We start from the raw sequence: 15,212 nt of genomic DNA, 5'->3' as shown, positions 1-15,212 counted from the left end.
AATGTGGGAACCATTGTTTCCATATCTCCCTTCACTTAAGTACTGTAGCTATTATTGTAACAGTATGGGGTAGGTTATATAACACGAAGCTGATGTATTTTTGTAGATTACAACATCTGTCTCACTTCTATCCATTTCAGTGGCAGTGGTGTTAACAATCTGATTAATTCAAGTAGTCATTCTGGCAAAATGCATTTTGTAATACCAGGCTCTAATAAACAGAATGATCACATAAGAAAATGTTCCTTTATTAAAATAATGGCATTGTACATAAATTAGTCAGTACGAGCAAAAGAGATAAAATCAAGGAGGGTATACATGAAGCAAATGAAGATGACATTATTCTATAGTGAAAGAACAATGAGAAACCCTGAAGGTGAGTAAAGATCCATGAAAGATGATAGTCAGGGAGTAATAAGAAATAATTATTGGGGTTAAATTATTCATTTGTGCCTGTAAAATCTTTACTGCAGTTGTAAACAGTGCAACAGCAGGGAGAAAAGTCTGGTGAAACATAGCTGATAAACTGAAATGATTCCTTCAAGATCACGAAAACACAGACCTCAGAGGTATTGAGACCAATGAGGCACTTTGGATACATTTAATTTCAACTAAATGAACATTTTAGATTCTTTTTCTAAGATATCATATATGAAAATATTTACAAAGAAAGTGAATTGGTCTTCTGGAATAATTAATTCTCCGCATTACTGATATTAAATAATGACGACAACTAATTAAATAATATTGCATCTCTCTCCCAAGCAAGTCACTTTGAAAAATATTAATATTTCAATAATTGCTAAGTCTTCAGCACCTGAAATAGGGTTATGAATGCTTATATTACTGTTTTTCTTTTGCTGCATTAAACCTGTCTAGTCATTGTTTGTAGAGTACTGAAATGTGACAGGATAGTTATTTTAAAGTGAAACATGTCATAGTCGGAAGAATATCTTGGAAGCTTTTAACAGGACTAATTACTGGATAAGGATGTATTAATCAGTCCTTATAATGAAATGTTTGACAGAGATACTGTCATGAGTACTCCTCTGCTTGTAGATATTAACACAGTTTGTCTCATTTCAAATCACCAGAGTAGAATATTTGATATAAGCACCAAACATGAAGCCAGGATTTAAATCATGTTATCTAAGAGCAACTTGTGGAATCCTAGATTTCATTTCTTAGATTTTGCACTCCTTTTAACATATTTTGGTTTGCAGCCTGAGTAAAGTTTTAAATCTCATATTAATGTGATATTATTTTAATGCATTTGTTCAACACATTAGTAGAACGCTAATGCCTGGGATGTGGCCCTTTATAATGAATAACAAATTGCCTGTGCCTCTCTGGTATGACATTCCATTGGTAATATGAGGCTCTTTGCAACAGCCACACTTCACTGCATTGGCGTGCTTTAATATTGCAGACATTTCAGATACTTTTCTCAGTACCCATATGAACTCAGTCATAACAGATTAGCACGGGTTGAAAGTAAGGCTGAGTTTTTATCCTAAAGATACTGAGTACTAAAACACAAGACCAGTGCTCATGCTAGTAACTAGACCTACTTGTGCTCTGTTCTGTGTTTTGTTTAAACTGATGTTTTTCACTGCTGTCCTAATAAAAGCATCCTACACTGCCACAACTCACGCTGCTAAAATGCCAGCTAATGTGATGTTCTTCAAAAGAATAGCTACAGTTTCAGAAACTAACACAATCCTGGAGTATTATTTTCTTACAAGTGGCAGCAGAAATCCTAGCTCCCAGATCATCTACTTTTATTGTTAGTGTATTATGTCAGGGATACTGTACTCAGGAAACAAACTCAACAAGTGAAAACTGTTACATTCAAGGATAGTGCAATCTGACACAGAAATTCCTGGATAATCAAACAAGCATTTTATCAGAAATATATTCACTACCTTTGCTTAATAAACTTAGTCTTATGCAAGGTCCTAATATTAACTTAACTTAAAATCAAATATAATAATACATTTCATCATTTTCTTTGCACAAACAGATCTGAAACACTGAGCAATAGTCACAGTGTAAACTACAGCTGTTTCTTAATTAACCTTTGAAAACTCTGTGGATATATTATACTATTTATCGGGTAAAGGTTTGCAATCTCATTTGCATTTCAGATGATTAAGTCAAGGGATGTAAAATATGCCTTTGTTGCTCTAAGGCAGATTGCCCAATCACAGATTCCACGTTATTATTGTGTATACTTTTTTACTGAAAAGGATGGTACAGTGGCTCAGTCAATAGTGTTGCCACCTGACAGCAAGAGGTTCCCTGGTTTGATTCTCAGCTGGGGTGCCTTCTGTGTGGAGTCTGCATGTCCTCCCAGTGTTTGCATGGGGTTTCTCTGGGTGGTCCAGTTTCTTCCCGCATTCCAAAGACATGCAGCAAGTGGATTGGAGGCTTTAAATTGGCCATAGGTGTGAGTGTGTGTTGTGGAAGAACTACCAAAGCAGGGCTAGCTATCTGGTTGTCTAAACCTTGGGTCTAGATGATTGCCACTGTTAAAGTGACACCCTGATCCCATGTAAAAAAATGGGAAAAGTGGTTGCAGATGGATGGATTGTCTAATGTTGAAAGTAGGTACATAGGCAATACTGAAAAGTGTGTGTGTATCTTGTGTATCTCTCTCTCTCTCTCTCTATATATATATCTCTCTCTCTCTCTCTATATATATATATATATGTGTGTGTGTGTGTGTGTGTGAGTGTGAGTGTGTATGGTTATACTTCAGGAGACTGAATTTACACTTACCTGGATGATTCTGGAGATGAAAACACTGAACTTTCAATAAATTGAACTTGAACACCACTGATTTTTTTTTTTTTTTTTTGCAGAAACAGAGACACGTAGCTAATGTGAGGAAATGCACCCTTTTCTCCACTTTAGTGCCATCCCAGAGTTACTATATTTAGTTATGGGATGTGTTGGGGTGTAGGCCCCCATCTAGGGGAGTATGACATACTATAGTGTGTTATTTTGTTAAATGTTGGCCAAATGTGTTTTTTTTACCTGTAAAAACTTTGATAATGTAAAGGTTCAGTTTATTGCAATTTTGGTGTTGTCTCGGCTACAGGAGTAAATATATATATATATATATATATATATTTATATATATATATTTATACATATATAGTTATACATATGTATAGATATAGCTAGAAATATATAGATGGGTGCCAGGTAATGGATCTAAATGACAATGACCAGCACCCAGTTCAGCAACATCATTTGGACAACACAGATAGATGGTCAACAGGTGTGCAAGATCAGCAATCCCTAAGCAGAAGAATATTTTGTTTCCCCTAGGGATTGTGCATGCTTGAGTTTAGTATATATAATTGGGGTTGAGAGGAGAAGCTCCCCACATGGGGGTGCAGGGGGACTTGCCTCCATGCAAAAACACTTGCTATTGGTTTAGTTTGCAGAGGAGAATCCCCAGTGCATGTGCAGCATGTGTCAGTATAGATGACTTTGACATTATGACATTAATCTACTGGGTTTTGGAGCACTGTCCATTTGATCTAGTACTCTACACTTATATATCTATCTATATATATATATATATACCTATCTATCTATGTATGTGTGTATATATATATATATATATATATATATATATATATGGGTCTAGGACTGTTGAGTGAAAGCTCGTTTGACCAAAACCAAAACCGACAAGCACACTTTCGTGAAAGCGATGTTTTTCACTGAAAATACACATTCGCACAAAACATGACAGATGACTATTGCTGAGATCGCTGTACAGTGGGGATAAGGGAATATTCCCTTTTCCCCACTGTAGTGTGATATCAGAGTGAGAATATAAAAGTAGGGAATGGGTGCTTGCCTCTCTGCATAAATGTGTTTGCTCTTTTTTTTAAATGTTGTGTTTTGTTTTGTTGTTTGCAGACTTTTGCAATAGCGCTTTTTCGGTGAAAAAGCACTTTTGCGGAAGTGTGCTTGACTGTTTCAGTTTCGTTGAAACATGTCATTGGTAATTAGTCCTAGATCAATATATATATATATATATATATATATATATATATATATATATATATATATATATATATATGGGTTTACTATCACAATCCTGAAGCCCACAGTCATGAAAATCATAATCCAAAGATCAGAGTATTGAAAGGCCAAAATGCTGAAGACCACAATAATGAACTCTTGGACTTGTTCCACTGCAGAGCCCATACTAGCACTTATTCTTTGTTTCACACCCCTGCAGGACCCATGTTAGCAGTCATTCCTGGGTTTACACTGGTATGGGTATTCGGTATTCAAGATGTTTAGACATTGTGGTCTTTAGTGTTTTTGTCTTTCAATTTTATAGACTCAATATTATGAATTTAATATTTTAGATTGTGGGCTTCAAGACTGTGATATCATCTCTCTCTCTCTCTCTCTCTCTCTCTATCTCCCTATTTCTCTATCTGTATACACATAGTATCACATAACAGAGAAGAATGTTATTAAAGCAGTAGAACAAGCGCAGGCATATCAAATCTGTTCATGCAGTTATGTAATGCATATCTATAGATATAGATACATATAGAGCTATGGTAAGTGTTACATTGTAACAACACAATATTATTAAACTGCTTTTGATGTCAGTAGAGAACAGCCGAACTGTTTTAAATCTGCACATTCCTCTGAGTGTGAATGAAGGATAAGGTAGCAATACTGTTCTTAAAATAGTTTTAGTGTGTTAAAAAATAAATCATTTGATGGCAGTGTCCATTTTCTAAGCAAAGTAATAACCTGCAGGTATTTTAAAACTGAAGCGTAACAGGCCATTTATAGACTATAGGTACTCCTAATCTAATATCCGTCTGATGAAGACTTTTTAGTTATCTATACTTGTGAGGTGGAGGATATTTTTGTTTATAAGACTTTCTACCGGTGTCTGATGCCTACTAGCTAACGTTTTCACTTCCCTGGAAAAAAAAAAAAAACAATGTTGGAGAGAACTTCTCAGTTACTACATCAGACTGGGTGAAATCCTTATTATGCAATCCGTTGTTCTCTGATAGATACAGAAGTTAATCTACAGTCCAGAAAGCTGCTTCAGCTTGAAAAAATGTCACGCAACAAAACAGCTTATTGTGTTTCTGACAGCACAATCTACCCTCACACTGAACCGTTTGCCTACCCTTCTTTTTCAAACAGCATTCCCTATGCCGGTGTAAACCTATGTGTCACAGGAGCCTCCTTCTTAGTTAAAACTTTGAAAAGCAATCGTATTTTGTCCCAAAGCTGAAGGCGTGGAAACAGCATTACAAAAAGACACAATATACTTTTCCATGAATTATTAAACTGAGATAAAACCAAGTAATGGAATACCCAAAGCTCCCCAGTAATACTAATTCCCTTGGGAATCTTAATAGATTAAGTGCTGCTCAAGGTATTGCAAAAAGAGCTGTCAGAGAAGTGACATCAATCGAAAGACACTTTTGCTTTTAGGAAGCCGAAGTGAAAAGGGCATTATATGTGACTTGCCAAATGTCAGCCCTTTAACTCGTTAAACCTTTTTCCTGTGCAGAGAAACTGCAGATGTTTCTTGTAGTGTATGTTGCAGTGATAGACCTGTATTTTAGGAATTGCGCCTCCTTCTCACCTTTCTGCAGCCAACAAAACGCTGTACTTTTATTAAATACCAGCAGTGTAAATTTAACCCTGTATTCATAGCTAGATACTGAGTACTTCTAACGCGTGATTCCTTCTTTGAATACACATTGTGGAGCTGAACTTCATCACCCAATCAGACTACCTATTAATATCTGCACTATAAATTTACTCTCTGCACATCCATTTGATTTTTGCGCTGTCCATCCCGTTTGTTATATAAAATGCTTGGGATCTAAGCTGCAAAGGGGAGTCATCTACTTTCACGCTCGAGATACAGTCTCACTACGGAGGAGTGCATTTAATGAATGGCTTGGTAAAGACAGGTCACAGATCGAGGAGCCCAGTTCTGACAATATGAATTTGGGAACTGTAACTAGAGACTCCAACTTGTAACCACCCTGGCACTGAAATCGGAAAAAAGGATCTCAGCACTTGGCAGGCTGGGGTAGGTGCAGCCTCTGTAATCAATATCACGTTGCATTCAGTCTCCAACAGACAGGGGGAAATGATCCGATAGACAAAATCATGGCAACGTCAAATGTTTTGTTTCCCCGCGATCAACCTCAGCAGTAATTCACCTTAGGGTTCTTTGGACGAAGCAAAAAACATAGACGTTGTCGAATTTTGACTCAGAAAGGAACATAGAGGGGATCAATTAAACGGAAAAGAAGATTTAGAAGTAAAACAGTGGGTGAAGCTGGGAAGCTCGGTGGGGTTGACTGTTCGGCACTGCTTAGTACAGGGTGAGTGCGCAACATACAGGATGGTGCTGAAAGGGGTATTGATCCGGGAGCTGTCCATGGTACCATCTCTGGCGCTTTGCTTGGCTCTACTAACTGCTTTTGTCGGAGCCCAAAATGACACAGAGCCCATCGTCTTGGAAGGAAAATGTCTTGTTGTTTGTGACTCAAACCCTACAAGCGATGGCAAAGGATCTTCTTCTTCCCCCTTAGGGATCTCTGTCCGGGCTGCTAACTCAAAGGTTGCTTTCTCAGCCGTTCGGAGCACAAACCACGAACCTTCAGAGATGAGCAACAAAACTAGGATTATCTACTTTGATCAGGTAAGCACGTCTGATAGAGAAAAGACTGGTAGTTCCCTGACAAAACTGAGCCATTTACGTATTTGGACTTTCACCAGTGAAAGATAACGATCATTATTGCTTTTCAGGGCAGGCTTTAAGTTAAGTGCAAATACCTGCAGCCTGAAGGAATAATGCTAACTAACAATAGCACTCCGGAAATTGGTAGATAATATTAAGAAGTGTAAATCAACAGGTGAGCAACTCCAGGAAGCTTTCCTTCGGTAATTTGTTTATTCTGGCAGGTGTGCAAGTTCTAATTTTTAGAGGGAAGCTGTTAAAAACACTGAGGACTTTATTTGACTTACACAATCACCCCTTTTCTAGCGAAGAATCCGACGGAATCAAACCCGAGCCCTATGGACACGGCAAGCTTTTTATTTTTACAGCAGTGAGCCTGCTCTCTGTATGTAGGGTCAGCTTATTTATATCAGATGTAGTATTTCATTTCTTTAATTGTATTTATCCCCTGCACGCTAAAAGACCTATTGTACGCTTAACGACAAAACCATTTCTTAGTCTAGTTTGAAACATCGAAATGTCCCAGGAAGTATAATAGATAAAACCTGCGGAAATTCTAACAGGCTTCCTTGAAAAGTAAAGCGTCCAATAGCCAGCGATCTATGCATAAAAGCGTGCACTGGATGTTTTGGTTCTCGAGTCGACATTTCATTGCAAACTGTAACAAAAGTTAAAAAGTACATATAGGGAATGTGCATAATCTGAAGATTTGAAACTACAAAAAAAAAAAAAAAGACCTGGTGCTTTTAGCTACGGGCATTGCGCCCTTACTGCCTAGTGTGACAGTGGCATTTACAGTCATTAACTTGTATGTAGATTGAGTAAGGTAATTATGCATAGCAATGCTAAATAGGCGAAATGACAGAATAGCAGTTTAACAAAGCCAGGCATACTCTTTTTATTCTACAGATACTTTTTTCTTTGCAGTACTCAGAAATGTTGTAGCTTTTTTCAGAGTATATTTTGCCTGCAACTGTCTAAAGTGAGCCCTCTAACTACCAGCACATAACTTGCTTAAAGACAGGATTGGTCATCTAAAAAGCAATATATTTAGTAGTTTTAGAGAGGACCACTGGAAATTATGAATACTTTTATTAACGGCTGGGGTGGGGGTAGGGGGGCAACATTTTTTAAAGATGTGTCCATTTTTAGAGGCAATGTGGGCTGGGGGCAGTAAAACGAGTTTGTGAGTATACAATGACATTTTCTGGCTACACCCCTGCAGTTTCACAATCACACACGCACGTAGTAAACATGCACATGAAATAGACAAAGGCAGCTATTTTATTGCATCAGTGCTATGTAGAAGAACCCGCAAGGGTGAACCCAGTACTTTGTATTTTAACCTTTCACGCAAGAGCATTTAAACTACTTGACATCCTCAGTACCATTACCTCTTCTTGTTTACTGCAAGGTGACACTAGAAACTGATTCATCTGTACTGGGTATTTTTCGGTTACAAATAAATTAACTGGTGCCATGCATTTTAATTGTCCCAGCGTTTATTGATATATTCTGTCTGCAAGTCGGAGCAAACACTCATTTTAACTACATACCTCACCGGGTTTAGGATAGGGCTGCGCTGTGGTGGTGGGGTCTGTGAACAAACTGTTATTTCGGTGTTGCTCTTTCGAGGCAAAACCAATATCTTTCAACTTCTCCCGTTAGGGGTCGCCACAGCGGATCACTGGTCCTCAGATTAATTGGCAGTGGAGTTTTTACGGTGTCGAGTTGCCAGGCCCGGCGCCCAAGTTTCACAGAAGGCACACGCACACCTACCTACCTGCACGTCTAAGTCTTTAAAACTCAATCGGAAAGATGAGAAACTCCAAACAACATACTATGAGCGATATTCAGTAGACAAGGGTTTCTGCTATCATTTCTGGCATTCATTGATTAGTCTAAGGTAAACTATTGCAATCATATTTCTGTTAAATTGACTTAAGTTTATGAATTAATGATTTTCGTCATCATAACGTATGCTTTAAGTATGTTTTGTAGACCTTAAGTAAACCTTATTTTAACTAAAGTCGCAGCTATAATTTAGGTTTTGATACTGGCTGCATATGATATCATCTGTAATCCCGTTTTTATTCCAGATTGAACACGTACACACGCACATCGCGCACGAGCACCTAGGTAGACACACGTACACACCCACTCTCTCCCTGTCTTAACTTTACGATAAAGACACTTTATGTAAACAGGTTTTGATATATGAATCGCCCTGAGGACATACAGACCTGGGAAATGTGAATTACGCAAAAAAACTTTCAGTGTTTAACATGTCCTCCTGGAGGAGCTCTCTCTGAAACCGCTCTTTGATGACTGCCTTCGAAGTTTTAACAAAGTTCCAGTAAATGAATAATTAATGCCTAATTTAATAAATCGTTTAGCTAAGAATTTAGGGAGTATTTTGTAGCACTAAATCTGAGCTTCAATCCTTATACAACTATTACTCTAATAATGAAATAGATATTTGTTATTATATATTGGCTTGGGTTTGGATTATTAAAACATGTAGGTTGAGATAATCCGCATGATACAGTTTTAAATCTCACGGCCTCATTTCTGGGCTAGAAAGCAATTTGTACTCAAAGGCGAAAAAAGGCATACTGGTTTGTCTTTTCTATATGTCTGTGTGTGTGTGTGTGTGTGTGTGTGTGTGTGTGTGTATTAGCGCAAGTAATCTGGACAGAGCCAAAAATACTGGAGAGACAAAAGCCCCCAAAATAGGAACAAATTTTAAATAACGCTCTTATAAACTTAGTTTCTAGAATACAAACAGGTTATATTGCCCATATAATCTTAGAAAGTTCCTAGAATACAATGGCTTTCATTAACATTTTCTGAAAGATATGGAACCTCAAACTCAATATTTATTTCGGTCCTCAATGATTTGTCAGAAAACCACACGTTTTATTAGGATCAGACCAAAAATATGAAGCACAAATCTGATCGTTATGCGAAAATCTGGACAGTTGAGAGGTATTGTGTGTGTGTGTGTGTGTGTGTGTGTGTGTGTGTGTGTGTGTATACTTAAAATCTGGGGGTGGGTTTATATATCTTATCGTGATTATGTTACTGTTTCCACGTCTTTCAATGTGCTCTTTTAAGATTTTACTTTATTCCCTTACTGTTCCTGCTTACATGTGTTTTCGTTCTGTCTGCGGAAAGCTATCCAACTGAAGTTATATTTTCAATTTTTTCGGGAGGATATATTTACTCTATACTTTTTATCATTAGCTATTCCTGGTCTGATAATATAGTTACATTTAAATCTGTATTTGTTATTACTGTAAATTGAGCTTTATGCCTGTCAGAATCTCATTTTCTGCTTTGTTTTATATACGTTTAAATTGTTTTATGCAGATTTACAAATGTGTTTCGATTGTGTGTATGTATTTCTGGTGTTTGTTGCTGCCTTTTTATTGATGTGATTTTTTTAATGTATTTTTGTGTTTGATAGCTCCCCTTGGAATGGTGGCAGTTTGTTCTGTAAGGATTTAATGTGTTTGGCTCAGTGATATTATTATATCATTAGTTTTCCTGAGAAAGATTTTGTTTATTTTACAAGGCTTTATGCAGAAATAGCAACACTGATATTATTGCTTTAGTCTGTCCAATAAGATTCAGGGTATGTTTATCTTTACTTTTCCTCTTTATTGGTACATTTTGGAAATTATCCTACAGAGTATAAAGTGTCTAAGTGGATGTTACTAGAAACTGCTGAATGAGAGATAGTATGTCGTATGTAGGACAATCTGAGTCAAAACGTTAAGTATTAATTTGACCATATAATCCTTCATATTCATTGGCTTGCAAGCAGTAGTTTTAATTTTGTTCCTGTTTAGATAGCTTTATAAAATCATTAGTTCAGGGTGCATATAACGTAACTATTAGCTGTATGTTCATTCAAGGACTGAAGCTGGTGGACAGAAGGCTAAGTCAATATAGTCTGTAGGCTGATTTAGGAGTAGTTAAATCATTTTGAAAGCTTAGATGATATAACAGACTGGAAAGAAGAAGTCGAATCTTACTGAATCTTTCTATAGTTATACAATTCTTCTATACATGCATTTGCATCTTCTGTGCCTACGTGATAATACATTCATGCAATTTCCCTATTTTACGTTGTTTTTACATTTATACTCATATTTCCAAACAGGTACTTCTCTTTCCTAGCCATAGCCATTGTGTGTAAGTCAAATTTTTAAAATTAATTCCTTTTTTTCCATGACTTTCAGAAAAAATATGGATAAATAGTTACATAGATAGATAGATAGATGATGAATAGATAGACAGATGAATAATATATCTATAGCTGTATCTATGTATATGTATGCATAGCTAGATAGATAAATACATAAATGCATAAGTATATAAAGTTTCATAATGGGGTATAAATGGGTTTGTGCTTGGCAATGTCCATCTACATGTGCATTTGATTTCTGCGGCTATGAGAATGCATTCCACAATATGTAAAATCTAATCTTATATATGGTGTACAATCAGCAAGTCTGTAAACTCTTTCATTTTAACATATCTTCCACTGCATACAGAAAACAGGACAATGTCTGTGCTTTAGATTACTAAAGTAAATGATACATTGAAATATATACTAATAGGACCCCTACTTATTTAATCAAAGTTCAATTCTCACATTTTAAATACTGAGACAGATAAGTAAATTATGAACAACTTATTTGTTATGCATGGCGTGCTGAGGCCTGTTGTTTGGAGCTCTTGTTGGGCAGAGTTGATCTTAGAGTCCAAACTATTTGCATGATGAATAAGGAATAGCTGCTGTAGTAGTGGGACAGTGAGTCAATCATTTTACCATCTGGTGTCAGAGCTACCCTTTGTTTAGTACTATGAGATGTGCATACAACACAACATCCATTCCCCTTATCTTTAAAATATTGCACTTTGTGTTTTCTAAGGAGCTTGATTTTGCTATTTTGTTATTTCAGACATCTTTGTAGTGAGGGAATTTGGCAAGGCTGCAAGAATGTCTCCAATTTTCCTTAGGGAGCATTGCAGGGTTGTTGGTGCTCTGCCTCCAGGAAGCTTCCCTAATAGGCAGCTGAAGTGTTACTTGAATGTGTTTTCCAAAACATAGCATAATCCAAAGATGGAGTATCCTCCAAGAATTGCCTAAGGGGCTAGTATTGTAATGTGATGTACAACTGTCCAGCAGATTGCATGTTTAGGATGACACAATTTTTCCCAGTGGTCTTTATGTGTAACCTGACTAAGAACCGGTTGTGAATTTGTATGAAGACTAGCATGAATCAGATATAGACATGCATCTGCTCTGTGTGTGTGTGTGTGTGTGTGTGTGTGTGTGTGTGTGTGTGTGTATGTGTGTCTGAGTAGGTTGATGTGCAACTGCTTATGTAGCAGTGAGAAAGCATATAGTGATGTAAAATTGTCCATATGGTCTATGTGTGTATGTGCGTGTATGTGTGTGTGTGTGTGTGTGTGTGTGTCTGTGTGTGTCTGTGTGTGTGTGTGTGTGTGTGTGTGTGTGTGTGTGTGTGTGTGTGTGTATAACATGATTGTCTGAATATGATATAATTTAAAAGTACCTGTTAGATTATTAATGTCTGTTAAGCTCACAACTGGTAAACATTTTTAATTTGGTATAAATCATACTATGCCTTGCATTTTCCTTTAGTATTCAGTGTTTCTGTCAGATATAACTTATATCCTATTTTTTTTTATTTTAAATGCAGGTAAAATACTTGTGAGAAAGTAATGTAAAAAGCTGTCATTTCCAGATCTTGCATTCACTTACACACTTGAGGAGTCTGTGAATTCAGAATCTGAACCAAGATAACTTGCATTTATTATTAAAATTAATTCAGACAGTGTTTTTCTAATGGGCCACCTGCATGCACACAGACTTATCATTTAGTGAGTAAGTTTATGTATGAATAACATGGCATACTAGTGTTCATGTTCTCTGTGTTTTAAGTATATGGCATATCCTAGCAACATTGTTATGCTAGTTTAAATGAATACACAAACTATGCCAGCATTTCCATTTAAGCTCACACATTTAATAAGGGCATTCAGGTCATTGAGGCATGATCAATCTGAAATTAATAAAATGCTAGCAGAGTAATGTATAAATGCTGTCAAAAAGTAACATTGGTGTTTTAAAGTAATATTGCATAAATATAAACACTGCCCTATGTATCTGTCCATGCACTGGGTTAATGAAGGCCTGGAAACATAACAGCTAAAAGTAGAAAATAATTTTGTCATTCATCTATGTCCATTTTGTTTAACTTTTCTATCTAGCTGCTTTGATACACTTGGTTAACTCCCACAACTATCCCACTCTTGCCATGCCATAGACTTAACTCCTCCCTATACAGTTCTCTTAGGGTGAAACAGTATTTTGAAACAATCTTGCAAATATGTACATACATCAGTAACCACTTCCCATTCTGTCCTTATTCTACAGTACTCCCTACTTTTTCCACCTACTTTAATTGCATAAAGATACCATAAAGCCACACTGTCACCATTAACATCTTTAGTTTCCCAGTACTCACACTTAGTATTTAGTTTGTCTCTTCCGTCCCTTACCTTGTTACTATCATTTGTTTTACTATTATACTAATCCAGTTTGACTACTCTAATTAATATGTTGTTAGCTAAATAGAATCATGTTGTGTTCTCTGTACTTTGACATTGTTTTGTTCTTAATGTTTTTTCCTACACACTTTATTGTTTTAATGGTCATACATTCTTAGTGATTGTTATAAGTTTCCTATTTACTACTGTACAGATTCTGTTACCTCTTATCGTATTACTCTCTGTTTCATGTAATGATTGCCTCCACTGACCAGGATGGGACAGAGAAGGGTCATTGGACCAGTATACTTACCCAGGTAACAAAATATAAAATAAAATAACAGTTTCGCATATGTATTTATTTATTTGTTTATTGACATTTGTTAACTGGGTTTGTCCATCTGGGCTTTTGGCCCATTTTTAGTGGAGACCCGAGGAGAAAAGCTCCAGTAGTACATTTTTAAACAAGTACAATTTTAAACAATATTGATATAATAGCAGTTATTGCAAAAAGATTCACATATGTTGGATTACATGCATAAAGTTACAGTTGCATTAAAAAGAAGCTTAGTAACATAATTTTACATTGATATAGTTCAATAGGTCAACAATAAAATGTTTTTGCTTGTATAAAATTATGCAAATGCATAGTAGACACATTGGAGAGAGAGGTGTAATGAGGTACTAAGTATGGTCCTTTTGAGGGTACATAAAGGGAAGAAAGGCTAGGTGGGATCATGGCAAGGGCAGGTCCTGGAATTGAGAAAATAAGCTTTTAGTTCATTTTAAAGTGTGAGGTGTGTGAGATTGAACATAAGTCAAGGGGAAGTTTGTTCCAAGCATGGGCAAGGGAGTGTTTGTAGAGTAGTTTGCCTACTGACCTTTTTTAGGTAGCACACATCTCACTATAGTTTGATATTCACTGGTCACAAATCTAGAATATTTAATTTTTATATATTTTTTGATTTGTAATTTTTTTTTAGATTTTTGATATTTGTCTGACAGTTGACATTGAGAGTAAGGCTGTGAGTTGTAGATCCTGTAGTCCAGGGTTTGGGTCCATCAATTCTCATTTGCCTACTGTGTGACCTTGAGCAAGTCAGTTAACCAGACATTGTTTTCAGTGGGCCTACCTGATTAACAAATGGATAGTACTTTTATTGATGTCATTCTTAACGATTTAATCACATCCTTATGGTCCTTATGCATTGTCTGCACATGCACCATAAGCACACAGTGTCTTTTGATTGTAGTCGGGATTATAACATCTATCATGCATCACAGATCGCTGTGCTTGGAATCAGGTGATAGTGCTATGTGATGTCGTTTGATGGCTCTGTTTGAAATCCCTTTTATGGCACTATATGGAGTCCTTTGAGGGCATTGCATGGATTTTCTTGATAGCTCTGTCTGAAGTCCACAGACAGCACTATGTGGTGTCCTATGGTGTACAGTAGGGAGTTTTTCTTGTTGGCAGTGTATGGTGTCTTTGGTGGCATTACATGGAACTCCATGACAGCTCTGCATGGAGCCCTGACACTACATGGAACTCCATGATGGCACTACATGGAGCCACTTGATGATGCTACATAGACTTTCATGATGTCTTTGTGTGATCTCCTTTAATTTTTTTTTTTTTGTGGTGATCCTTATGTCTCTGCTTGCAATACTTTGATGACACTGTATGGAGTCCTTTGTGGAACTACACGGAGTCCCTTGGTGTAAGTTTGCAGAACCCCATTCAAGGTACCAGATGGAGTTCCCAGATAGCTTTGTGTATATTCCATGGATGGCACTACATGGAGTCCCCTGATGGTACTCAATGGAGACAAATGGGGGTCTTCTATGGAGCCCTTTAGTG

At 36.7% G+C, this 15,212-nt stretch overlaps 1 protein-coding gene across 1 annotated transcript in view; it reads left to right on the top strand.

Annotated features, from left to right (window-relative positions):
* Positions 1-5,495: 5,495 nt before the first annotated feature.
* CBLN4 (cerebellin 4 precursor) overlaps positions 5,496-15,212 on the top strand; it is a 303,381-nt gene continuing 293,664 nt past the window's right edge. The window contains exon 1 of the mRNA XM_044090041.1: positions 5,496-6,724. Within this exon, the coding sequence (XP_043945976.1) occupies positions 6,425-6,724 (300 nt within the window). The 5' untranslated portion in view covers positions 5,496-6,424. The remainder of the gene's footprint in view (positions 6,725-15,212) is intronic.

The sequence above is a fragment of the Protopterus annectens genome, chromosome 12.part0 (assembly GCF_019279795.1).
Source record: "Protopterus annectens isolate FY-2018-M chromosome 12.part0, PAN1.0, whole genome shotgun sequence".
NCBI classification, from domain to species: Eukaryota; Metazoa; Chordata; order Ceratodontiformes; family Protopteridae; genus Protopterus; species Protopterus annectens.
The sequence above is the reverse complement of the archived record's forward strand: the minus strand, read 5'-3'. Positions and strand labels throughout refer to the sequence as shown.